General features: G+C 49.4%; 1 protein-coding gene across 1 annotated transcript; it reads right to left on the bottom strand.

The window, feature by feature from the left end:
• Positions 1–2,199: 2,199 nt before the first annotated feature.
• Positions 2,200–22,667, bottom strand: LOC104073948 (solute carrier family 23 member 1-like). The gene is made up of 12 exons (XM_009573892.1): positions 22,614–22,667; positions 18,867–19,016; positions 17,360–17,517; positions 13,551–13,710; positions 12,021–12,202; positions 8,507–8,627; positions 8,022–8,178; positions 7,571–7,824; positions 5,280–5,444; positions 4,809–4,917; positions 3,649–3,744; positions 2,200–2,468 (listed from the first exon to the last, which is right to left on the bottom strand). The coding sequence occupies exons 1-12, from the start codon at positions 22,665–22,667 to the stop codon at positions 2,200–2,202; spliced, it is 1,875 nt and encodes a 624-aa protein (XP_009572187.1).
• Positions 22,668–24,108: the final 1,441 nt, after the last annotated feature.

Raw genomic sequence — 24,108 nt, forward strand, 5'->3', positions numbered from 1 at the left:
AGCAGGTTTTGGCCCTGTTGGTGTTGCCTGTGTACCTCGTTCATTAGCTGTGTATCCTGTTCCCACCTAAACCACTCCTCCAGCGTGTGGCAGGTCTGGCCAGCAGCAGCCTGGCAGCTTCAGTACAGGACACGGGGACGGGATGATGTAGACTAACAACTCGCTTTCACACATGGGCTACAGCACAAGTAAATTCAAGAGTGATGATGAGTTGATGAGTAAGACCATAGGTTTGTCTGCTAGATCTCCTGGGAGCATAGGCTGGCTCTAAATGAGCTTAGAGACATAGTCAAGGTTGTGGAGGATGAAGAAGATACCAGAGCTGAGATGCCTGGGACTAAAATCTGTGATGGTCGGGGGGGATCAGATATACTTAAATGTGCAAATCATTTTTTGTCCCGAAGACATAACAACCCCAATCTTCAACGGAGGCACTCCAACCTGCCCATAACAGCAAACTATTTATACCATAATGTTTCCTCCTTTAGGATCCCAATGCTCACACAATTGATCTATTCAGGCTTCATTCACTCCCAAAGCAAAAAAACCAATATATCCCATACTGATAAAACAAGCCACATACTGCTACAGCTGCAGGTCAGGACTAAAAAACAGGACTGTAATAAGCATGAGAAATACGGGCTTTTCATTGAAACCACCCAGGTTTTGTTCAGTCTTGAGACCATAGGGCTAAGGGGGCATCATACCACAGCCTTCGGCTGTCCATGGAGAGTACAGAGAAGATACGGTCAGACTTTTCTCAGAAGGGAACAGTGACACAACAAGAGGTAACAGACACAAGGTGAAGCATCGGAAATTCCTGTTGGACACGAGGGAAAACGCTTTTCACTGTGAGGGTGGTCAGACTCTGGAACAGGCTGCCCAAAGAGGCTATGGTTCTCCATTCGTAGCTCAACTGGACACAGTCCTCTGCAACCTGGTCTAACAGGACCAGCTCTGAGGAGGGACTGGCCCAGATGACCTCCAGAGGTCCCTTCCAACTGAATTACTCTGTGATTCTTTGAATACTACCTGCCACTCACTATGGCAATCATCCTGAGAAATATCATTACGCTGTACATTTTATTTATTTTTCCCCCAAAATATCTAAGTATAAATCTCAACGCAGGAAACACGAGCTTATGCTACAGCAATGATGTTATTACACACCATCAACAACCAGCACCATGTGCAATCATATTATATATGGCCATATAGGTTAAGGCTGTTTCTGCTGATAATGGAAAGGAGCAAGAATCTGCAAACCATTTTCCAGAGAAGTGGTTGTCACCGCACAATTACCACACCAGACCAAACAGGTATGGTGGGGGGGAACACAGGACATAGCAGTAGCAGGGATGCATCAGATTGCGAGCAGAAGAGTTTTCTCCCTCATCTTTGATGACAATTCCTTCATCTTTGTAGGGTTTGGTGCCCTGGGGAAGCTGGCTCCCCTGAGACTGCTCCCAGCATCCCAGGTGGGATTCATTTCAGTGAAGCTGGGTTTTTCTGTTAGGTGAAGAACCTAAGTAAGGTCTCTAGATTCCCTCTGTGGTCTAAGGTGGGAGATGCATGTTCAGAAGACAATCCATCCCATCCCAACCTCTCTTACAACAACATTCATTTGACTGACTTTAAATTACGGGAATATGGACGAGATGATTCATGACCTAGAGGTGCCCACTCCTTCCCCTTGGCCAGGATGAGGTGTAAACCACAAGCTGAGGTGAGCGTTGCCATTACAGATCTTTAAGGTGGTGGGGATTAGCCTCAGCCCAAGGGATGCCTGAGAGTGGTACAGGGCCCACATCAGGGATGCCTTCTCCTGTGGCCCCTTGAGCAGCCAGGACAGGGGACAGGAAGAGCTCTGCTTCAGCTAAACAGCTGCTCCTTGGGGTCCCCAAGGCTCGGTGCAAGGAAAGAAACTGAACATCTTTCCCAGGCATTTCTTGGGCTTTGGTGTTCTCCAAAGAGGGTTTATGTTCTTCCTAGAGGTGGGCAGGCAGGAGCAGAGGGGAGAAGAATGACTCCCTCAAGGTCACCAGTGGTGCAGGGGGTGAAGCTGGGAAGAGAAAGACATTATCATTCTCCTGCTCCAGCCTCTTAACAGCTGCCAGCTCATGTTCAAATGATGGGGGCTGCAGACACGCTTTTCAGACCTCTCTGCTTCTGAGATGAGTTCACCTGCAGGCCAGGTGCTTATATCCTTGTATCAGCACCTATCTCAGAGTCTCTTTCTGGGCTTGCTTTAACACTGCTTTCCTGTCCAGCAGCCTTCAGTTCATCCATTCTCTTGCCACTAGGTAGCCTTTTGGGGCAAGCAGGGAGATACCGAAACCAAGAGACAGCACAGTATTTGGTGCCTATGCCAAACGGAAGATCATAGACCTTGGAAATGAGCTGAGAGTTGTCCGCCTCTCCCTTGTGGCTGTTCTTCCATGCCAGGAGCCCCCGCTCCTCCTGTGTTCCTGCAACAGCAAAAATGAGATTGTTTTGTGTAAAACAGCGAGTGTTCTGAGCATAGGACTACCTTGTGTGCCTCACCCCCCACTTCTCAGATCCCAGCAAACCCAGCACAACATACAAATCTCTTGCACTTAAACCCTTCTAGCTCCAAAGTTCTTTACAAAAATTCACTAATGAGCTTTTAGACAATACCCGTCTTCCTGCAAGAGCTTCCAGATAAGCAGTCTTCTCCACTGCTTTCCACAGGAATCAAGTATACAAGACAGGTTTTCACAAGCCATGGGGCATCCAAGAACTGTTCAAAGTGGGGGTCATACACTGCTAGGAAAGCAAGGCTGGATGTTAACTGCCCAGATACTGCGGAGTAGGGGAATAAGGTTTAGCTAGCAATTACTATTCACAGTCACAGGCATTTACCCTAGCCAAGGAATTGCTAAGTGCCTGTGATTGTTGCAGCGGCTGAGTCCCTCTTGGGAAACGGAATGAGCACACCTGGAAATTCTGCCTGGAGGAGCTGAAGATCAAGGGCTACAAGAAAATTAATGAGCCAAAAGGAGATTGGCTTTCCAAGAAGCCTGAGATGGTAGAAGAATCTGGTTAACAGAGTGTCCTTCCTGCTCTTTTTCTGTAGCAGAAAAGAGGGATTCCTCTCCTATTCTTATGCCATCCCTCCCCAGGCTTGATGAAAATCAGAGGCTCTTTGCTGTCTGTGAGGGCCAGCTGTAGGTGCTATATCCTATATCCTATCTCTGGTCATCAGCCTTTCCTACTGCTTTCCACTGCTGTAGCACCAGTTCAGCCTCAGTTTTAGCAGCTCTCATAAGGAGGCGTGCGTTGGCTCCTTCCACTTCTAATTGTCTTTGTTTCTCTTTCAACCAGCAACATGGCTCTAGGCTGGCATTTTCCCTAAAAGAATTTTCCCCAAATAAACCTTTTCCTCAGACTCGGTTGTTCCTCAAAACTGAGTTAGTTTTTGATAAGCTGCTGTTTTCCAACCACAGACCATTTCAGTGATGTCTCCTGTTCCTCTCCCCTCTCTGGGAGGAGTTCAGTCACATGGCGTTTCATGGTTGCTAGCACAACTCCTACCGTAGAGCAGTAGTCATGAAGGCAAAAAATACTAGGAAACAAACCCTAGGGCAGGCACAAACTTGTAGCTTAGCTCATTTCAGCAAATCCTACCTGGAATGGTGTTATCAAGGATAAACCCCAGGAGTCCGCCCACAAACATGCCAGTGGTGAGAAGCACCTGGATCACCTGGTCCAGCTGGATGATTCCTAGCAGAAAAACAAAGCTTTGGATAGTGGTGCAGAAAGGCGCATGTCTGACCAGCCATATACCCCGTGCCAAGAGGCTGCAAGCCGCATGCTTGTTTAGACAAGACTTGCAAATCCCAAAGCAGAGCTTAAGATTTGGCAATGCAAGGGAGATTGATCTCGCTGCCAGTTTCAGACCTACAGTCTTATTCTGCATAATTATTCACTGACCCAGCTGCCGGTGGGCAGGAGATGACTCATAAGTACATTAAGACTATTAACAGTGCAGACCGCAGCACTGTCCCAGAAAAAGCGGCCTTCTGCTCCAAACATGTTCTGCACCTCCACGACATGGCATCCATACAAAAGCAAGAGCTTCAGTTCCCAAAGAAAAATAGGTATATTTAGCATGGTATTTCACCACAAGTTAACCAGGTGTGATGTTCCTCTGTGAAGGCTAACTGACATGAGCAAAATAGCCCAGTGACATAGAGCATCTGATTGACCATCTATAGAGTGTGAGATTTGTGGGCCCAGCTCTTTCAACAGCCCACCCAGCATGCCATATACACCTTAAGAGAGGACACTACAGCCTTTGTGACAAACACATTAGTCACATGAGACACAATGAAGGCATAACTTGGAGGACTGGAAATTTCAATAAAGTGAACTTGATGGAATTTAGTAGAGGAGTCTGTTCTTGCGTTTCGGAGGCACTGTGTATGAGCCTCATTCATTACTGCGTAAGAAAGCTTCATTCATTGAGATCTTGATCAGGATTCAGCCCTGGAGTATTCTCCTGCCCAAATTCCCATCCCAGGAATGTGTCCCAAGGAAGAGCTCTGCAATCCTTAGCCTGACAGGAATCTGGCGAGGTGCAGTCACTGACCAAGAGCAGGGATTTCCACACTAGAGCTGTGCATCAGAGCAAAGGGCAAGAACAGCCCTCCCAGAAAGAAACAGGCAACAGTCAAAGCACAGGTTTCAGGATTTTATCAGGAAAACCTACATTTTAAAAGATTTCTCTGGAGCAGCCTTTGCTTCAGTTTTATGATACAGAAAATGCTTCTGATGTCACTTCTTACCTGTTTCCAGCAGTGTACTATTTTTGCTCGCCCAGTTGGGAACCGTGAGGCCAGCAAATACAGAAAATCCAAAGATAAAGATGTTTCTGGAGGAGTTCATGTCTGTGTACTGCACAGAGAAATTGTATACATTACATCTGGAATTACCCAAATCTGTGGATTACTGTTGTGTTCGTGAGACATGCTCGGATGTAAACACTCCATGCAGAACTGGACCCGGGCAGCAGCCCTGGTGCTGCTGGGGCGTTAGTCATCCTGCTGCCCCCGGCATCAGCAAGCCCTGCCCTGACGAGGGAGCCCTCTGCGATTTAGCCCCTCTGGGTGGGTGCCCTCATCTTCACCTGAGGAACTGCCAACGCAAATGTTTGCATTTGCTGCAGCGTGATTATATCTGACTCAGCCGGGTAAGAACCTGACTTGAAACCAAAGTCCCCTTCCCTAGGGATGAAACAGCGCTCACAGAGCTGTTACCTGCAAATTGGAAATCCCGACTGCTGTGATAACTCCGAACATCACAAGGAACATGCCTCCGATCACAGGGGTGGGTATGCTGGCAAGCATCGCCCCGACTTTCCCGAAGATGCCGCTCAGGAGCATGGCACAGGCACCAGCAATGATCACCATTCGACTCCCTACCTGGGGCAAGAGGAAGAGGAGGCAGTCACGCACCGACCAGCGCAGAGAGGCGAGGGATGGCGGGCTCCAGCGCCAGCCTGCCGGGCAGGGGTTGCGCCTCGGGCCAAAGCACTCAATGGCGTGTTCAGTCACAGGTTCAGATGCAGCCGCCGGTGAGCGGGGATGCTCGCACTGTGCGGGAAGCATCTGTATTTGCAGACTAGTAAATATTTATCATGAAAGGCACTCTGAGAGCAATCATGGATCCACACCTATTTACTTGATGTTATCCTCTTTCCTACTGTTGTCGGGAATTTAACAGTTTGCTGTTAAACAAAAAAATTATTATTAAATTAAGAGCACAGTAATCCCCACACACAGCTTTGCTCTCGCTCCAGCCTAGAAATGTCTTGGCAGACCCACAGGCTGGAGCTGCAACCACCCAGTCAATTCACTGGACGATCCTACCACCAGGGTTTGGATTGCCATCTAAAAATGGCTTTCAACTAGGTGTCCCACACCGATCCCTCCATTCCCTGGAGACCAAGAGCTGGCCAGGCTGGCTGCTTTGATCCTAAGCTCTGGGATCTGATACATCCTTTCCATGATCAACAAATGGCTAATAAGAAGCAGGGAAGTCTCTTGGTCTGTCCCTATCTCTCATCACCCATCTAGCTTCAGTAAAACCATTTTTTTCTCATTTTTTTTTCCCTAGGAAGAGCCAGGGTGGCCTTTTCTTTGTTGGGCACTACAACAAAGACGGGATGAAGCACCAAGCCATGCCTTTCATTCAGATCTGTTAGAGCATGTGAATAGGAAAGAAAAAGAGTATCTGCCAAACAAAGGGATGAAAGAGACATTTACAGACTATGGAAACTAAAAAGAAAAGCAGCAATATTTATTAGACTTTCAAGTCAAGATATGCCTTGCCCCACCAAAACTTGGACAGCTTAAAGAATCACGCTAAGATTTACGATGTTCATGTCTTAGGCAGGGAAACTCTGTAATCTTCTGCAAACATTTTATAATTCAATTAAATATTTTAATCCCTCCCTTTAAATATCTGAAGAATGCCATATTTACAAGAAGGACTTTTTGTGAATGCTTTTAACAAAAACATTCCCAGTAACTAGTAGGGTCTCTATTTAAGTATTTCTTAAACATGTCCCTTTAAAATATTTTAAGTCTTACTTGATTGTGAAAGATAAATGGAAAAGATTTGACGGGGAGTTTCAAAACAAAATCATGCATTGCCTTCAGGTGGGCTTTTTGTATTCCTTGGCTTAAAACCTTGGGACACCATTACCATCAAAACTGTAATTTAATAAAAGCCAACAGATCTATTTGTTCCAGGATTAGAATGAAGCTTCAAATTCTTAATTTGCCAAAATGTCAAATTACCCAGTATAGGGAGTTGGCCTTAAAGGCAAATTAACTAATCCACTGATACCACAACTGTGAGCATATGCTGCTAAAGCCTCGAGTTTAGAGTTTGTTTCAATTATGTCAGGAAAACAAGAAAATCAGTTCTCTTTCTTAAGGTCAAAGAAACTGCTGCACAGTTCCCTACTCTATATGGTGACTCTGAAGCTTTACCTCTCCTTAAAATCCTCCTCTTCTTTTCTTGGAAATGAGAGCTCAGTACTGGCATGCTGGGCTTGATCAAGCAGCTTAAACATAGGTGCCTGATGCCATTTAAGATGTTGCATCTTTTTTCTTTTCCTCTCCTCTCCTCTTTATAAATATATTTAGGAAGACAGATAGACAGACACAGAGAGACAGACAGACGGTCTTTGATAAAGTCAGTCCTCAGGAAGTTTCCAGGTTAGCTCAGATGTAACATGCTCTCTTTAGTCTCACCTAAGCCAGGTGCCATGAGTAACAGCTGTGTGCACTTGTCCCACATGCAGACCATAAGCAGAGAAAGAGAGGGACTGACCACCTCTGTTAGGTGATTCATAGTGCTGCTGAGGTGGTCACCAATGTGCCAGGGCACGTTTTTCCAGCGTGCCTTGCAGGAGGTGGGCTAAGATCACATCCCAGGTCCAGCACATACCCATGTGTACCAATCCTTTGTACATACAACCTTGGGGGAAACCTCCCGGAGTGCCAGGGCACCGCAGCCACTCTGCTGCGATGAGGCTCACCTTGGTGATGCCCAGGGCGCCCACGTTCTCGCTGTACGACGTGGTGCCATTCCCTGTCCCCCAGGCCCCGGCTAGGAGGCAGCCGATGCCTTCCACTCCGATCCCGCGGCTGATGGCGTGCTTCGGCGGCGGCGGGGCCCCAGACAGGCGGGCGCAGGCATAGTAATCTCCCACGGACTCCAGCATGGAGGAAATCACCCCGGCTAAGATGCCGAATATCCCAGCCAGGCTGACGGTTGGCATTCCCCACTGGCCTGCAAGTAAAGAGCTCAGTTCAGGTCGGTGGGGCACGTTCGCCCTGAAATCTATTGCAGGGGGGAAGAACAGCAAGGGTGCTTGTGGGTGTTTGCCTGATTTTTGGCATTTCATCTCCCCCTGCTAGCCATAAGCGGAGGTGCAAGCTGGACCAGAGGGCAGCACGGTGGGGTGGGGAAAGAGGGGGCAGTGGTACCTGGGTAAGGCAGCCGAAACCAGGGAGCCTGGGACAGAACATCCCCACGGGCATCCGTCCGGGCCAGGTGGCCGTAGGCGGTGGGGTCCACAGGGAGGACGTCAGTCACCGTCAGCAGGTAGCAGAGCAGCCAGCTCAGGGAGAGCCCCAGCAGCACCTGCCCATCACATGCAGCGGTGGGGTCCGGTTAGGGCACGGCCGCGTCTCTGGCACGGTTGTGGGGGACAAGGTGTCTCCCTGCCTGACCCTTTCCCCTGCACGTGGGATGGAGGCAGAGGGATGGCAGGGGGTCCTGGTGGCCCTCCCTCCCTCCTTCTCTCCCCACATGCAGGGGGGACCTTCTCCCGCCGTGATCCCTCACCACGCAGGCTGGGCTGGGAAGCACTAACTCGGCTAGACACGAGTGGAAAGAGCCGAGGCAGCCCGGGGTGGGTGAGGCCAGTCCCTCTGCCATGACCACTGGGTCTCCAGGAACCCCAACGTACCGGGAAGATCTGGAAGAGGTAGACTGGGGAGAGGTGGCACTTCTTGCCTCTCTGACAAGATGGCAGCGGCACAGGGACATCTTTCAGGTACTGAGAGAACAGAACTATAAAAGAAATAGTCCTAGGAAGAGGGAAAACCAGACCATGAGACAAAGTGGGTGCTGAGCTGCCCACCTGTCCCCACATTAACTGAAGACCTGCTACCCGAGGTCCCAGGACTTCAGAGAACCCCAAAACCCAGACTCTCAGCACCAGAAGGTGGCTCCCCACTCCAGCAAGCCTGGGGTGGAACAAGCTTTCCATCACACTCTACCGACAGCTCTGCTGCACTTGCAAATATTTTTTTCCCCTTTTGTTTCAAAACCGACCCCCCAGATGGTGCATCACTAAGTACAACACAGTTGCCAGAGCTTAAAAATGACACTTGCGTAAAAGAAAAACCTGAGAGACATGCAAGGTCCAGGCAGGCTATGTAGGAAACTGTCCCTGAATCTCTGTGTAATTCAGATATACTGGAAATACAGGATTTATTGGTTTCCTAATTTCAGGTTTACCTATGCTGCTCTGCAAGTGGCAAAAAGCTCCTAAGTGGCACAAAGAAAAGAAAGAGGATTTGATTTGGTTGTGCAAGTCCCTGTTTTGAAAGAAAAAACCCGTGGTGGGACTGTGGGGCTGCACGTAGCGCCCACAAAGCCCTCCCAGCCAGCCAAGAAGGGGAAGGCACAACCCCCCGGTCTGCGAGGGCTGCGCGGCGGAGGGGTCCTCCAAGGCAGGGGTGCTCATGTGTGCCCCTGGCAGCACCCGGGGCTCATTCTGGTGGAAGCAACCTCGAAGTGCAGCTCCTCTCCCATCCCTCAAGTAGGACACATCTCCCACGAACAGCTCACAGCAAGCCCTGTCTGCCCCTGGTGTGTCTTCTCCCCAGAAAGGGCAACGAGATGAAGCTGGAGGCTGCAATATGCAGCGAGAGGGCAGGGACTGGGCACCCCACCTTGACTGCTGAGCTGGTAGAAGAACCTGGACATTTTCCTCCTATGTTATCCAGGCTTCTGAAGGGCTCCTCATTTTTTTATAACAAATGTGAATTGTATACATTGAGTGAATTAATCCGGACAGGATTTGGTGAGAAATCGAATGCACCAGCTGAAGTGCACTCACAGTGCACGGAAAACTGGTAGTTTTCCATGCGTGAAAAGGTGACGAGCTATAGGTGCAATATTCACGGGCAGGCAGAATACCAGCGGTGCAAAGGAAACACTAACCTCACCTCTTTGCAAAGACACACCATGACGTACAGCCAAAGGTTATCTATCAATCACGATTCAAAGCACTGAATGACTGGAGGCAGAAAGTCTGAGGAGGAACTGGTTTCCATTCCTGGTTTCTAAAGCTACAGAGCCCAGACAGACTGCGTCAGTGTACTTTTTGTGCATTTGCATTAACAAAGGTGCTCGGCAGCCTTATGAATCATTGCAGAGTCCTCGTCTATCTCGGGTAGGTGTCACTGCTTATTATTCAGGTTGCCTGACACATTCCATTAACAAAAGCTATTTTCAGCTGCTTATAATTCTGCCTAACTTTACCCATTCAGGATGAAAATTTCCATGGAAAACATCTGCCTCAGGCCAAATATTTCTGGAAAAACATATCCCAAACCTATTTCAGAGAGTCATGTTCAGGAAATAGACATAGTATACAGCCTGTGTTGAGAAGGTCATTTTGCCTTGAGCAGTAGCAGGGTCTGCTTATGACCTGGAGCAGAAATTTGAGATTTAATAGAACTTGTTCTTTGGGGTGAGGGATATTGCTCTTTCTCACAAAAATCTGCTCAACTACAACCAGTCTGTAACAATGATCATTCATCTCAGGTCTGAAGCAGTCAGCAGAAACATCTCAGGTTTTAGCATTTGCAACCTATAAAGATTCTGAGCTTTCTGAGTACATCCAGGCCTTGCCCAGTGATGCACCATCACCAGGGAGCAAGTGAGCACGCACTAGACCAGTTTCTTGAGGCAACAGCAGGTATCGCCCATCATGGGGTCTCTGGGATGTGATGGGGCTGGACAGCAAGACTGAGACCATGTGGCTCATATTTTCTGCCTTCTCCATCATCCCTCTCCCCCTTTCCCTAATGGCACCCACGAAGCATGGAGGCAGCAAAAGAGGACACAACTTCAGACAGCTCAAAACACAATGATCAGGTTGGGGAAAGGTGTCTGAGTCATGGAACAAAGGACTGGGATTAGCACAGGTAGAAGATGGTACAGAAATGAACAAGACAGAAAGAGTGACCAGGGCTGAGAACAGGGACACGGGCTGGAGGGCTGGGACCCCATTAATGCACAGTTGGGCAAAGAGGTCAAGACTGAGGTTAGGAGCCACTGACTGGAGAAAAGAGGCAGAAAACAGGGGTAGTCCAGGCAAGGATATACATTTTGAAGGGAAAATTCAGACTGGCTAAGCAAAGGGGCTAGGACAAATCATCAGGGCAACAAGCCAGAGATGTGGTGGGAGAACCAATGGTGGAAGGAAAGCTGGGGGCAGGCAGGGTTTGGGGTTGTATGGGGTGCTGGTGGAAGAAACCAGTTAAGGGAGGAACTGGAGGTGGAGAAGAGAGCTGGCTTTTGGGGCCTGGGAGGGCAGGTACGGGGCAGAGAAGAGAACCGGAGAGAGGTGGACTGAAGCACGTCCCCACAACAGCACGCTGCCTTCCTGGCGCCGTAGTCAAGCCTGGCCCCTGAGTCTCCAAAGGCAGCTCTGAAAGCATTAGCAAACTGATGGGAGCCCATAGAGAGGATAACAACCTGCTCCTGTTGCATGTTATCCCAAGCTGAAGTCTGCATTAGGGACCTGAAGGTGCCAAATCTGCAGGGGAATTTCTACTTTTTGAATTTGTTTCTGAAATACCAAAGAAATCCTGCCACCGAACACACTCGTACACTCATGCAAAAGGGCATGCAGATGAATATCCCTGAAACAGCACTCAATGCTGCAAAACCACATGCACAGACATTTCCAGAGCCCCCCAGGCCCTCTGTGGAGAAAACAATTCCTCTTCATCATGTGAAAACAATACATAAAGCACCAGTTATTTTAACTCAAGGAATACCTAACTCTGAGTGCTCAACTTCGTCATTTTAGGAATGTTTTTTTTACTCAAATAATGGGTGTGTAAGACAGTGTGCGTAGACAACTGTGACAGGGACTGTGCCCAGGAACCACACACAAGAAAGACTTGTTTCTCTACTGACCTATGAACCTTGGATTTTCACAAAAATCAGATTTTTTAACTCATTTTTGGGTTTTGTTTTGTTGCTGAGGGCTCTAACCTCCTGGCTGGGGGGGGAACTATGCCACGCTGCTGCCTTGCACAAGCCTGCCGCATGTTAGTGCTCAACAAATAAACCTCGAACCCAGGGGAATCCTGCTACAGACTGTGACCTCTAATATGATTTCATATTAGAGGCAGGCGGTTTGTGTGCGCTCAGCTTTCCCACGGGGAGGTGAGACTTACATGAACGCTATGCCCCAGTGCTGCCCAGCCTCATCCCCAGCCGAGTCAAAAAGAGGTAGCGCAACCAGGGTGATGGTGGGGGCAATTGTCAGGGGGCCGATGAACCTCATCAGAAATCCGATCAGGCCAGAAAATCCAACGAAGATTTGAAAGCAGGAAGCTACAATGATAGCTCCTTGCACCTGGAAAAATGGACGAAGAGAGCAGAGGTTGAAAGGAGCTCCAGCTGTTGAGTGTTTTCTTCATAAGTCAGTGCAAAACCGGTGTGAAAGCCAAGCTCAGCCTCCAGTGGTGGACCAGCATGGGGGCTTCCCGCTGACTACAGCAAAGCCTGGCTGAGCACTACATGTGGGGAAGGACCACCAATGTAGTACCAACACACCAACTCCCCCCTTGGCTGATGGATTTAGTCCTCACCAGGGCTAATTTTGTTCCAGAGACCCCCTCCTCCCTGGCCTCTTGGGCTACCCAAGCACGCATCAGCTTCCCTGCACTCCCTCTTCCTGCTCCCCCAAAACACAGGGGAAAAGCTCTTGCCCTGAAAACGGGGGCTCCACTTGTCTCCCATCTGGGAAGGGCTTGGGGCATTTCAGCACACTGGTAGGGCAGGTGGGTCATTATAGCCTCTGTTTTTTTCTGAGTATCGGTTTCCCTCCGGGGACACATTTATCACCCTGAACTTTCCTGTGTTTGACAATCACTGCTAAGTAGCCAGCGATTACATCCTGAAATGTCGTTCGTTGCTCACGTCAGCTCCAGGCAGGGGACTCAGGGGTGAGGCTGCTCTCTGCCTTCACAGATTTGGTGATAAACCCAGGCTGGGTCCTCTGCGGTGCTGAGCACCGTCCCTCCCCTGGCTCCAAAGGGAATAGAAACACAAGGGCTGGGGTGAAGCACCCAGCCTGAAAGGAGAAGGCAGCACTGCCCTTGTGGCAGATTTACAAGTGTCAGTAGGGAGGGCAGCCTGTGCTGCACAGCAAATCCTTCGTGAGCTCACGCTTCCCATGCGCTTTGCAAAGCACCCCAACATATGGATTGACAGAGGCAAATGTAGCCACCTACTCTGATAAGGCAATAGATGTAGGACAAGGCACTGAGATCCCTTACTTTTCCTCCTCTCTTTTGACTACCTAAGAATGCACTTTTCCTTAATATTTACAGTAAGCTCTGCTCTTGCATTACTTTTTACTAGGTTTCCTGTGCTTAGACAGGGTACCTTCCTTGGAATCACCTTCCCTCCCTTCCTTCCTCAAGGCTAACCACGCTTCACGGAGAAAGGATCTGGCTGGACCAGTGGAGACTTTGCAGGGACCATCAATCACCTGAGGTCTGCACGTCCCCTGTTCAGCAGCAGTGAAGCATCTGCTTTCCTAATGGAGACTAGATGCCTAGGAAGGTGCAACAGGGTGAGGGCCAGGGTCCATTGGGGATGGTGGGTTCTCCAGCACTGATGGCCCTGCCATGGTCAGGTGCTTTTCTGACAGCAAACAGCCCTGATACAGAGCAGGTGCCACTGAAAATGTAATATACCTCTCGCATCCGTGTCTGCCAGACTTCGATAAACTCTGGTGAAGAGGCATTCACCAGGGTAGCATTCTGTGTCCAGGCAGGGCACTTCCACTTGGGGAGAGACAGCATGGCCAGGGTTGGGGTCAGGAATGCAAAAGTGCCTCCTTGAATAATAGGCAACCTGGAAGGAGAGCAGAGGGAAAAGATGACAGGCAAGAATGCTAGAAACCCAGCTCCATAGGGATGAGCGAAAGGAAAGCGAAATAAATTTAAAAATCGGTCTGCACATGGCCTCTGGCAGTATCTTTTGAAATGTTCTGGCAGGTCTCCATCACTGATCACGGGTGGGCATTGCTGCCCATTGCTCTCAAGCAATACCCAGGGCGAAGAGCTCGGGTTCAAACACTGCCAATGGAGAGGCTCATCGGTGCTGGAGTCAAACTCTGCTACCCCGTGTTAAGGAAAATGTATTCCTCCGAAGGTGTGACTGGACCACAGAGCTGCACAGCGTAAAACAACAACCAAAGGAAAAAGCTGGAGCAGGGGAGAAGACCAAGGAAGAAAGACAGCGAGACTGTGAAGAAAAGCTTAGCATCAACCTAGGCCCAAATCTTTCCAATATCCGACTGTTTCCTCTGTCCCCTTCAGCTGCCTCAGTTTTCTTCACAACCTGCTCGTGAACACAAGGACGTGCACTGGCTACTCCCCACGTCACAACCATCCTCAGACTGAGGGCAGTGGAAAATGTGACTTGGCTTTTAGTAGAGTTTTTTAAAGCTAATGACTCTGCCCTATTTCTACCGACACTGGAAAGGAGATCTGCATGGATGGGTCTGAGCGCTCTGGCTGGGTGAGACCTTGGCTCTCCCCCCACGCCGTGTGTCTCCTGGCTTAGAGTAACTCTCACTCTGGAAACCCCTCAGGCTGGCAAGGAGCTCGCACCTCCAGAGGTGCTCAGCACTGGCTTCGTACAGAGCTTTGTACAACGGAGTTGGTGCTCCTGTGAGCTACGCCAGCCTCTTCTCCTTCCATGCATGGAGAAATGGAGACAGAGACCTAAAAGGCCTGACTGGCTTTTCAAAGCACCGCAGGCATTAAAGCCCCCATGGCAGCACAAATTGTTTTGGCCATTCCTTTAGCGGGCTTGAAAAACCCAAAGCTGCCCGAGGGCGCAGGCTGGCACAGCGGCTCTGAACCAGCAGAGGGAAACCTCCGAGGTGCCTCGGCTTCCTCCCTTCAGGAAGCACCCCTGGGAGCAGCCCCCAAAGCAACCTCTCCTTGTGTCAGGAGCTCTTGAGGAGCCTGCTGAGAAAGCAGCGGGGCATCGAGCCAGGGGAGTGCTTTTGCAGGGCGGGGATTCCCTGAACAAAAGGCATGTCCACCACTCTCTGGAAAGTACTGGAAAATAGGAGACGGCGTAGCTGTAACACCACAACATCTCCATCACCTAAACGAAATATTTATACCACTGCAATTACTTATGCCATGCACAACCAAAGCACTGTCAAAGCTTTGGCAGTGAGTTATATTTGAATATCAGTCATCCATGAAGTCACTTATTTACGGCATTCAGCCAAATATGTTGCAGCCTTCAAAGGATTTTGCTGGGCAAGGCAAAAAACAAACAAAAAGAAACAGAGAAGGCCCAGTGCCACCACTGTTGAATTAACAATAGATTTATAGCTCCTGCTGCGTTGGCCCTCAAGCTATTTCACAGCCAGTGCTGGCCTGGGTGGGCTCAGAGCAAACTGGGGTGCCGAGGCGATGCACACGGGGCATGCTGAGCTCTTTCCAGCGGGGTTTGCGAGCGGGAAAGCTGCAGGATTAGGTAAGGAAATATTACGCTCTGATCATCACTACACGATGTACACGCACCTGCTAAGGGGGGCTCACCATAATGGTAAGCAATCTGTGTCTCCCCTCAGGAGCCTCTTGGATAGAGTCTCCAGCGACCATCTGGGACCCGTCGCTGCTTTTTCATGCTGTGTAACACGACCGAGCTGCAGGTTGCAGTGGGTCAGGCTTTTCCCTTGGCTACTGCTTCTGGAGGGCTGCTTCTGAACCACGCTCGCTCTTGGTGGGAACCTCCCCATCTCCATGGCCAGTTCCCATCCGTACGTTCATGTGCCAACATTGTCTTTTAGGCGAAATGGTTTCTCCCTACCTGATACCCCCCCATTTCTCTCCCAGACTAGTTGCAGGCTGCAGCCGTACCCCTCCGAGCAGCCACTTTGCCAGGCTAACAGGCCAGCCTCTGTAAGATGAACGGTCTCCCTTCTCTGTGCCACATTAACAGATTGTCTCCATACCTCTTCTCCTCTGAATTAGTCTTTCTTAAATACGGACACCAGGAACTGTGCAGAGCGCTTAGCTGAGGGCTCCCAGGGCCTCAGAGAGCGGCACGGATGTTTTCCAGGAAAAAGCATCCCCTCCAACTTGTATTTACCACTTTCCTGGCTGTCTTGTGGTGACTTACGGTTATCAACTACCACGGGGTTTCAGAAAACAGTAAAAGGACAAAAAAAAAATCTGCTTCCAACTGTCTCCTCAGGCTTGGTTTGCCTCCAGCCACACCGCAGGCTGAGTCCCACCTTTCGGGCAGGAATGTCTTCACGTATTATAGTTGAGGCCAGCAACAAGGCAATTGTGTCCTCAGCACAGCAAAAGCCATTCAAGCTTATCTTACGGGAACAACTCCTTACCGCTTAATTTGATCTGTTGTTCCCCATTTTGCTATTCAGCCACGGGAGAGGCTCCCTGCTACTCTTTCATCCTCGCTAACAGCTCTCGGGTATTCACTGAGGCGTTTGGGGGATGCCCGAGCCTGAATCACACCAGCAGCCACAGCCATGGTCATGCACCCTAACCTGAATTTAACCAAACTGAGAAGAACCAGATTGTCTCTTTTTTGTGGCCAGGGAGTCCCCCCTCCTTGTAGGAATGTAGGAGAAGGGGAGCACCCTTCAGGGAGAGGTTTGCCTACAGCCACTTCTTAAGACAGACAGAGATGGAAAAATTGCACTGGGGAAAGAAACAGGAGGAGTAAAAACATTCTGTGGAGCTGGCAGTTGACCAGCGATTTGATGGTAGAAGAGTTTTAACCAGGTCCTTCAGATTTGGAAGCCAAAGAATGTGTGATTTTTGCCTTTGAAATCAAGAAACACGGGTTCCCACCTCTGTGGCAGGGGGGAGTGATTGCAGTCATGTCTCTTATTAAGTACTTCATTTTCTGGGTAGTGAATGGCAACTCCATGCTCATCTCCTCACCACCGGCTCTTCAACAGCTCAGCATCAAAGAGGATTTTTCCTTGCTTACATTCAGATTGTGCCACGAATCCCTGAGCATGGGAAGTGGCACTGCTTATCAGGACGTGCTGCAGAGCTCCTCCCTGAGTCCCTAAGGGGTGGCAGATAGGCTTCAATTCCTCCCAGTTATTCCCTGCCCTAGAGTTTCATACAGGATCTGTGCTCCCTTGATCCCGGACCCAGATCAGAAGGGTCCTGCCACAGCTGGAGGGTCCCTAGAGTAAGGAGCAAGCAGATACTGTTTACTGCATGTTTCAATGCTTTATTATTTTGCAGGACAGATTCCTTATAAGCCCAACAAAAGGTGCATCAAGTACCAGGAGATGCAAAAGTCAGAACAGCAAGGTAGCCCTGAAAAGCTATCACGTACAGCAATTTCAGGATGCTTTGGCATCTGCCCTGATTGCCCAAGGGTAGCAAATGACCCTCACTGAATGATAAACTCTACAGCAGACTGGTGGCCAAGCACATAGTAATTGCATCTACAAACTTCTTGAGCATCCCATTTCTTGCATTTGGCCTACCTGACTCCAAAGAGGACTTGCAGCAGGGTGCAAATCCCTGAGACAAAGAAGATGGTGCTGATCAGGTGGCTCTGGGTGAGGAGGTCGTGCTGGAGGCAAAGCTCTTTGGAGAGGATCAGCGGGATGGCTACGAGACCTCCCATGGCTGTCAGGAAATGCTAGGAGCCACAGAGAAAGACTGGGTGAAGAAGGACACAGAACTGGCCGTGTATTATTCTCATGTTCTTGAGGGAAATCTAAAAGTAACTCACAGATTTGTGTTTGGGTGATACTAGTATTACCCATTCTCCTTTTTACAACTTTACTGCTCTGTTAGGGGCTGTTCCAAGGCACCTACAAGAACTGCAATGCATCCCCACAAACTTTTCCAACTTTCCATGCCCAAAGGCCTTTTGTAGAGCTCTGGACTCCCCAAATCGCTGTCAGATGCAACCAGTTTATCCTCAGCACCTACACACAAAGCTGATGGGGCTACTCTTCCAGGAAGGTGGGGACATCCCAAGATAGGGGGACAGTGCGATCAGGCAAAGTGAATGCAAATGTTTCAGTCCATCTCATTTGCACCACAAAGGATAGTATAAAAAGCTGGCAAATTGGAGCTACTCATTCTTTGCTATCAGTAGATTTTCTCATACAGTGCAATTATGGTTAACCATAAAAATTGGGATAAATCAGGCATTGCATTTTTCTGAAGAGTCACAGACATATTTCTACAATGACCTTCAATTAATCACTAAATATGAAAATAACTTTTTAAACTTACTTTTGCTTCAAATATTAACCTTAATTGTGGCAAGCAATGGGCAGGGCAAGGTTGTTTCAGTCGGTATCACTTCCCAGTTCTTGCCTCAGAGCACAGGACTGCAGTGGTGGAATTGGAGGCACTCAGAAACTCACTGTGCTTATTAGAAGCATGTTTCATTAAAACTATGATGCAGGTGTGTTCAGAAAACGTTGTCTTTGTACATTCTAAATCTGAGATGACCGTTTAAGGAAACAAAGTACAAAATGCCCACCAAGCTCCAAGCACAGTCCATCATTACCTTAATCACTCTGAGGTCTCTCTTCCCTGAGGCTCCGTACCCAGCATGGCATTGGTGTCATTGGGTCATTTAACACGCCTGGGCACGGACACCGGCCAAAGCAGAGTGGGACCTTCTGCTTAGTTTTTATTGCTGTGGGAAGGCAGAAGTTCAGAAGCCCTTAGACATTTGGCTAACTTCAGCCAAAGTATCCGACTTGTTCTTATTAACTATTTAGTTCTGCCCCAGGACTCTGCCTTCCCGTTTGCACTTCAAGGGGCACGGTGTAGCTGTGGGCACAAGGATAACAGTCGGTGCTCAGGAGGCAGTGGGAAGGACTTGAAGTCACCAAGATCAGCCCCACAGCTCCAGTCATGCCCAGTGAAGGTAAAGCACTCCCAAATTCAGGTTTCACCCCCATTAACTGGCTGAACAGCCATTAAACTTCTATCCACCCCCAGCTTCCACCTGCTCCCCCATCGCACCTGAATGCCCAGCAGGATGCACAGGTACCAGGGGGGCATGTCCGTGATGGTGTAGGCAAGCTTGCTGCCGCCGTGGCCCGTGCCCCTACCTTCCTCTGGGCCCCGGGCAGCGCGATCCGGCAAGGAGCAGTTGTGGCTCCCATCTTCACCCTGGCAAACAGGAGAGACCCTTCGTTAGCCACAGCCCGGCCCCGCAGACACCCAGCAGCCGCCTCTCTTGCAGCTGCGCTCCACATCTTGCAGGAAGACCTCGTATGTAGCTTTCAACAAGGGCAGGATAAAAAAGAAGAGCAAGGGGGGAAATTAAAACGGACGTAAAAACACCTATGGAAAATTTTTATATGCACATGTGTGTCTAGACCAGAAGAAACATTAGAGGGTGTCTCAGCCTCAAAGGGACATCTGGAAAAACTGCATTAGTATCATTAATGTCTTGCTAAGGATGGAGAAACTGCAACCAGAAGCAAGAAATAGTGTGCAGTGGGTTAACCGGTGAAAGCTGCACTGTCCCCTGGTCTCTGTCCCTCCTGGCTGTCCCACCCAAACAGTGCTTTTGATAAAATACGCCAAAACAACTTGGCCACCACTAATTACAGAGTAGAAGCATGTTTTATATTTCATTTTCGCAAGTCTTCTCTTTCCAATTTCCTTACACTTACCCTTACAAATGTCCTGCCTCGATAAACACACCTGCCCTTTGTCTTACCAGAAAACCTCGCTCCTACGGAGGAACTGGGTGAAAAACAGGGATACCAGTGGATGGGGAGTCCCGGCGTCCGTTTCGAAGGAGCCGACTCAAAGCAGAGCTGCTGGGGTGCTGCCACCGCCCCCTGCCGTGGGGAACGGCACCCCGAGGGATGCCCCAGGGCAGGGGCAGCACCAGGGACCGGGAAACGGCCCGGGGACCTGGGGCCTCAGGGAGGTGGCAGGGTCTGAAATTGCTCCCCAGGAAGGCTCGGATTCCCTCCCAGGCGGCCAGAAGCCCCAGGGCTCCCCAGGGAGCTGTACGCCTTGCAGAGTTTATTTATACAAAGACGCGTTTTGCCAAGGAAAGCAAAATATTGCTTTGCTTCAGTTGCCACAGTTTTAAGCTAAGCAAATACCCCTAGTTGTCCACTCCTCCTTCCAACCCACCCTGACCCCTGAGCACACACGTGCACATGCACACGCACACAGGCATCGCCTGGGCACAGAGACACCCCATGTGTGCACATCCCGCCTGTGCATACAGACCCCCCCTGCACACAAGCACACACACGCATGTGGTAGAGGGAGGCTGCCTGGGAAGCCACAACATTTTGAGCCAAATGCGAAAGCTAATTAAGATCCCAAACCATTTGTTTCATCGACCCTTCTCCAGCCAGCAAGTCCTCGGCACGCCGGCAGCAGAGGGCTTTTCTGGGCTGGGATGCCCTGCTCTGTCAGGCAAGGACAGAAACCTGCTGTCAGGAGAAGCTCAAACAGTTTGTCAGCACCAAACTTCTTTTTTTTTTTTTATCCTCAAAGTCCTGCTGGAACCTGAAGACACCGAAATGCCCAGCAAAGCGATGTGGCTGCAATAACGCTCATGGCCTACCTACCGATGGAGGCAAACAGCTAATGCTGCGGTCAGGGAATAGGGATGTAAAATTAATGTTACATTCAGTTGTAAATTTTGCAGGTGTGGCAGATTAATCCTGAAGGACTTCATCATTTGCCTGAAACCCCCAGGTTTCCATTCTCACGGTCGAGTCTCCAAAGTCCCATTTTAGGTCACGCTGTTGAAAATGTGCTATGTAATACCTTTCAAGCACAGTGTATTTATCCAGCCTAGGCAGGCTGGGAGCATTACAGATACTTCAAAATAGATAGGTGAAGGCTGAGTTAATTCAAACTGAACTCAGGCATGAACTTCAAGAGCAAAAGGCGTTCCTGAATAACTCCCTGTGGAGACATTTTCATTTCAGAACAAGAGAGCCTGAGCCATGGATTAACAAATGTACAGCAAGGTACTTAAGACTGCCCATGCACGGAGTTATTTGGGGACAGCCACTCCTGAATAACACCACGGGTAGATGAATCCTAAGCTAGGAGGACAGCAGTAAGCTCCTTTCCTTGCATTGCAACTTTTCCCATGTTAACCGGGAGGCATATTCCAGCCAGGCAGAGCCTGTGCCAGTAACAGCCCCGCATGACCATCACATGAATGCCTGACCCTCCCCAGGAGCTGGAGGGGAGCAAGCAGGGTTCAGCGGGAGAAGGATGGAGTGAAGATAACAGGATGAGAAAGAACCAGAGGCAATGAGCTCAAACTGAAACACAGGAGCTCCTGTCTTAACATCAGGAAGCACTTTTTCACTGTGAGGGTGACCAAGTACTGCACAGGTTGCCCAGGGAGGTTGTGGAGTCTCCATTCTCAGAGATATTAAAAAACTGTCTAGACACAGCCCTGGGCAACTGGCTCTAGGTGACCCTACATGAGCAGGGGATTCAGACAAGTTGACCTCCAGAGGTCCCTTCCAACCTCAGCCAGTCTGTGGTGCTGAGATGCTGGCAGGAAGACAAGGCAGGAGCAGTCCGGAGTGGGAACGGGGAACCACTGCTGGTGGTTCTCAGCCCAGCTGCTCCCACGAACCCAGGGGACCAGGACACCCTCCGTGTGCCTCAGTCTCCAGACAAAGCATCCGGGCCCTCAACAGCATCTTAAATAAGCGCATCAGGAAGGTGGACAGAAACTGAGCTGCTTGAACCACAGGTAAAAGACCTCTGTCTTCTATTTTCTTTGGGGTGATTCAAGCCAGAGGAAGTCACAAGCCTGATCTGCATTATGGCAGAACAGGTAGAAACAGAGACCGTTAACAACAGCGAAAGAAAACCTGTGCATCGCTGTGAGCACCTCCCTGCGGCTCTGCCTGCAGCTGGCACAGCAGCTGGCACAGCACCCCCCTGCTCACAGCGAGCTCACCAAGAGTCACCTGACAAATGGGAGACCTGGACACCAGGAGGTTAAATGCCCCCTCCGAGGTCCCCCAGGTGGGTGGTCTGTAGCGTGGTACAAAGACGGTGTCAGGACCCCACTCTCACACCTGCTGTCAGAAAATAAGCAACTCTCTTACTTTCTAATGGAGGTGACCCCTGCCGTGAGATAGGAAGGGGGCTGCCGTGCTCCGGGCCCTTGCCCGATGGCTGTCACAGCCTGCAGCATTCCCAGTGCACTGCACACCCCTGAACTGACACATCATTTACAGCTTTTACCACCCTGCTGTAACCCCACAGGGTGCTCTCCCCTGCTGACTCTCAAATCCCTTTTTCCCCCACCTCTGCCAGTTTACCCCACTAGAAATAGATACAGAAGACAGAGAAACACACTCTTCACTAGGCTAAATTTCCATTGTAATTTTACTAATTGATACATAAAATGCTCTACCCAGGGACACAGCCGCAAGGAGCCACGAGCTTGCTTGCTTTTCTGTGCAGATACTCTTGCGCTGCCATTCATCTCCGCTATTATTTTAGAAATAATGGAGACAAAAGAAGTGAAAAGGGTGCCAGAGAGTAGAAAGTACGCTGAGTCTGCAGCAGCAGCAGCAGGCTGTAGTGAGGAAATCATTCCTCGAATTCCTGGCGATAAAGGAGCCGAGACAGACGTTTACCACACACCAGCATCCTTGCAGTCAGTCCGAGCCCCCTGGCTTTCCCTTTCTTCTCCTTTCACAGGGCTCGCACCCATTTATGCAAGCATTACCCTTCAGAGAAGAGCAGACTCACCACGAAGCTGGGGTTATCTAGCCCGTTGAGCTCTTTGTCTGAGGAGGGGGTCATGCCTTCCACTTTCCTTCACCGACTGCCTTGAAAAAGAAAGATCAGTAAGAAGAGGAAAGCCTCCCAAATTGCCACTTGTCGCAGTCAACACAGCCCTAAAGCAACGGGGTGAGCAGATGCAGAAGCTGGACTTCGGGAGTCAACCAGCGCTCGGTCCTAGCTATTCATGTGAGCCGTATCGCAGAAGCATTTCCTTTCCCTTGGCTTATATAAGTGACTCCTTTTCTCCAGCTGATTAGAGGACTGGCATTCAAACCAAACTGGAAAGCAGCCCTTCCCTGGACTGAGTGAATCAGTAACTGATGGCAGAAAAAACTTCCCCCGTAGGTAAGGGTGCGAGGAGGTATCAGAGAGGCGAGACATTTCCCTTTTTTCCTGGCACAGCCTTGAAACTTGTTGCTTCATTATTGATTCAACAGCAACTTGCATTTTCTGCGTGGGCTGGGCCTGTTTGTTTGAAAAGCTTTGTGATGATCTTTAGAAAATTCAATTTCTAGATGGTTTCACTTATTCCGCATGTACTTTGGCTTAGGTACAAACGTCATCATGTTCTATGATAATCCTATTACAACATGAAAAGAATGAGGATTTTACTGGGAACCTATTTAAGGCAGCAACCAATAATCAAGTCATCAGAACATGACACCAGGGAGGTATAAAAGACATAAGATTGAAAAAGGACTACTTCAGGCCATCTGCTTATTTCCATTCAGCTAAGGATCCTAGCTGAATGGTGATCATCAGATGGCCCGAAGCACAGTTACCCTTCTCTTAATAAGTAGCAAACGGTGTTAATGCTCCATCAAGCCATTCTACCCACCCCACCCCAGCCCTCCTTGGATTAAGTATCTATTTAATTTAATGGCTTCCCGAGGCAGTGAACTTCAGATGGCCCAGTTACCCTTCTGTCTTAATAAGTAGCAAACGGTGTTAATGCTCCATCAAGCCATTCTACCCACCCCACCCCAGCCCTCCTTGGATTAAGTATCTATTTAATTTAATGGCTTCCCGAGGCAGTGAACTTCCCAGACCAGCTGCAGAGGGCTCCTGCGGAGAGGGGCATGCTATCGCCTACACACAGTGACCGCCCATTGGGAACATCTCCCGGTTTCCACGCAGGAAGCAGTGTAACAGAAATAAACTCTGGTCCCTATTTCTCCTGTAGAGCTTTGGTATTCTCAGACCTTCTCTTCAAACCAGGACTGCATTACAGGGCGAGACAACCTTGCCCTAAACACCATCAGTGAAGCTATGAGCTGCTGGACAGCCAAATCTTAAGGCATCAAAATCACCAGATGTTCATGGCTTTGCCAGATCTCGTCTCTGAACTCCCATTATATAGGGATCTCCCTGTATTTTTACTGCAGGGAGTGCATTTCCAGCCCCACTGTTCTTGGTGTGAGACCACTTTTTTCTGCAAGCTCTAAATGAGAACTCTTTC

The sequence above is a fragment of the Fulmarus glacialis genome, unplaced genomic scaffold (assembly GCF_000690835.1).
Source record: "Fulmarus glacialis isolate BGI_N327 unplaced genomic scaffold, ASM69083v1 scaffold18963, whole genome shotgun sequence".
Classification (NCBI taxonomy): Eukaryota; Metazoa; Chordata; class Aves; order Procellariiformes; family Procellariidae; genus Fulmarus; species Fulmarus glacialis.

Bases quoted from the DNA above. Each gene is read 5' to 3' on its own strand.
- LOC104073948 (XM_009573892.1), bottom strand. From the start codon at position 22,667: ATGACCCCCTCCTCAGACAAAGAGCTCAACGGGCTAGATAACCCCAGC. The intron at 8,628-12,020 runs GTAAGTCTCACC...CCCTCTTCCTAG, and splicing joins CACTGGGGCATAGCGTTCAT to GACTATTTCTTTTATAGTTC. The intron at 4,918-5,279 runs GTAACAGCTCTG...TTCTCTGTGCAG, and splicing joins TCGGGATTTCCAATTTGCAG to TACACAGACATGAACTCCTC.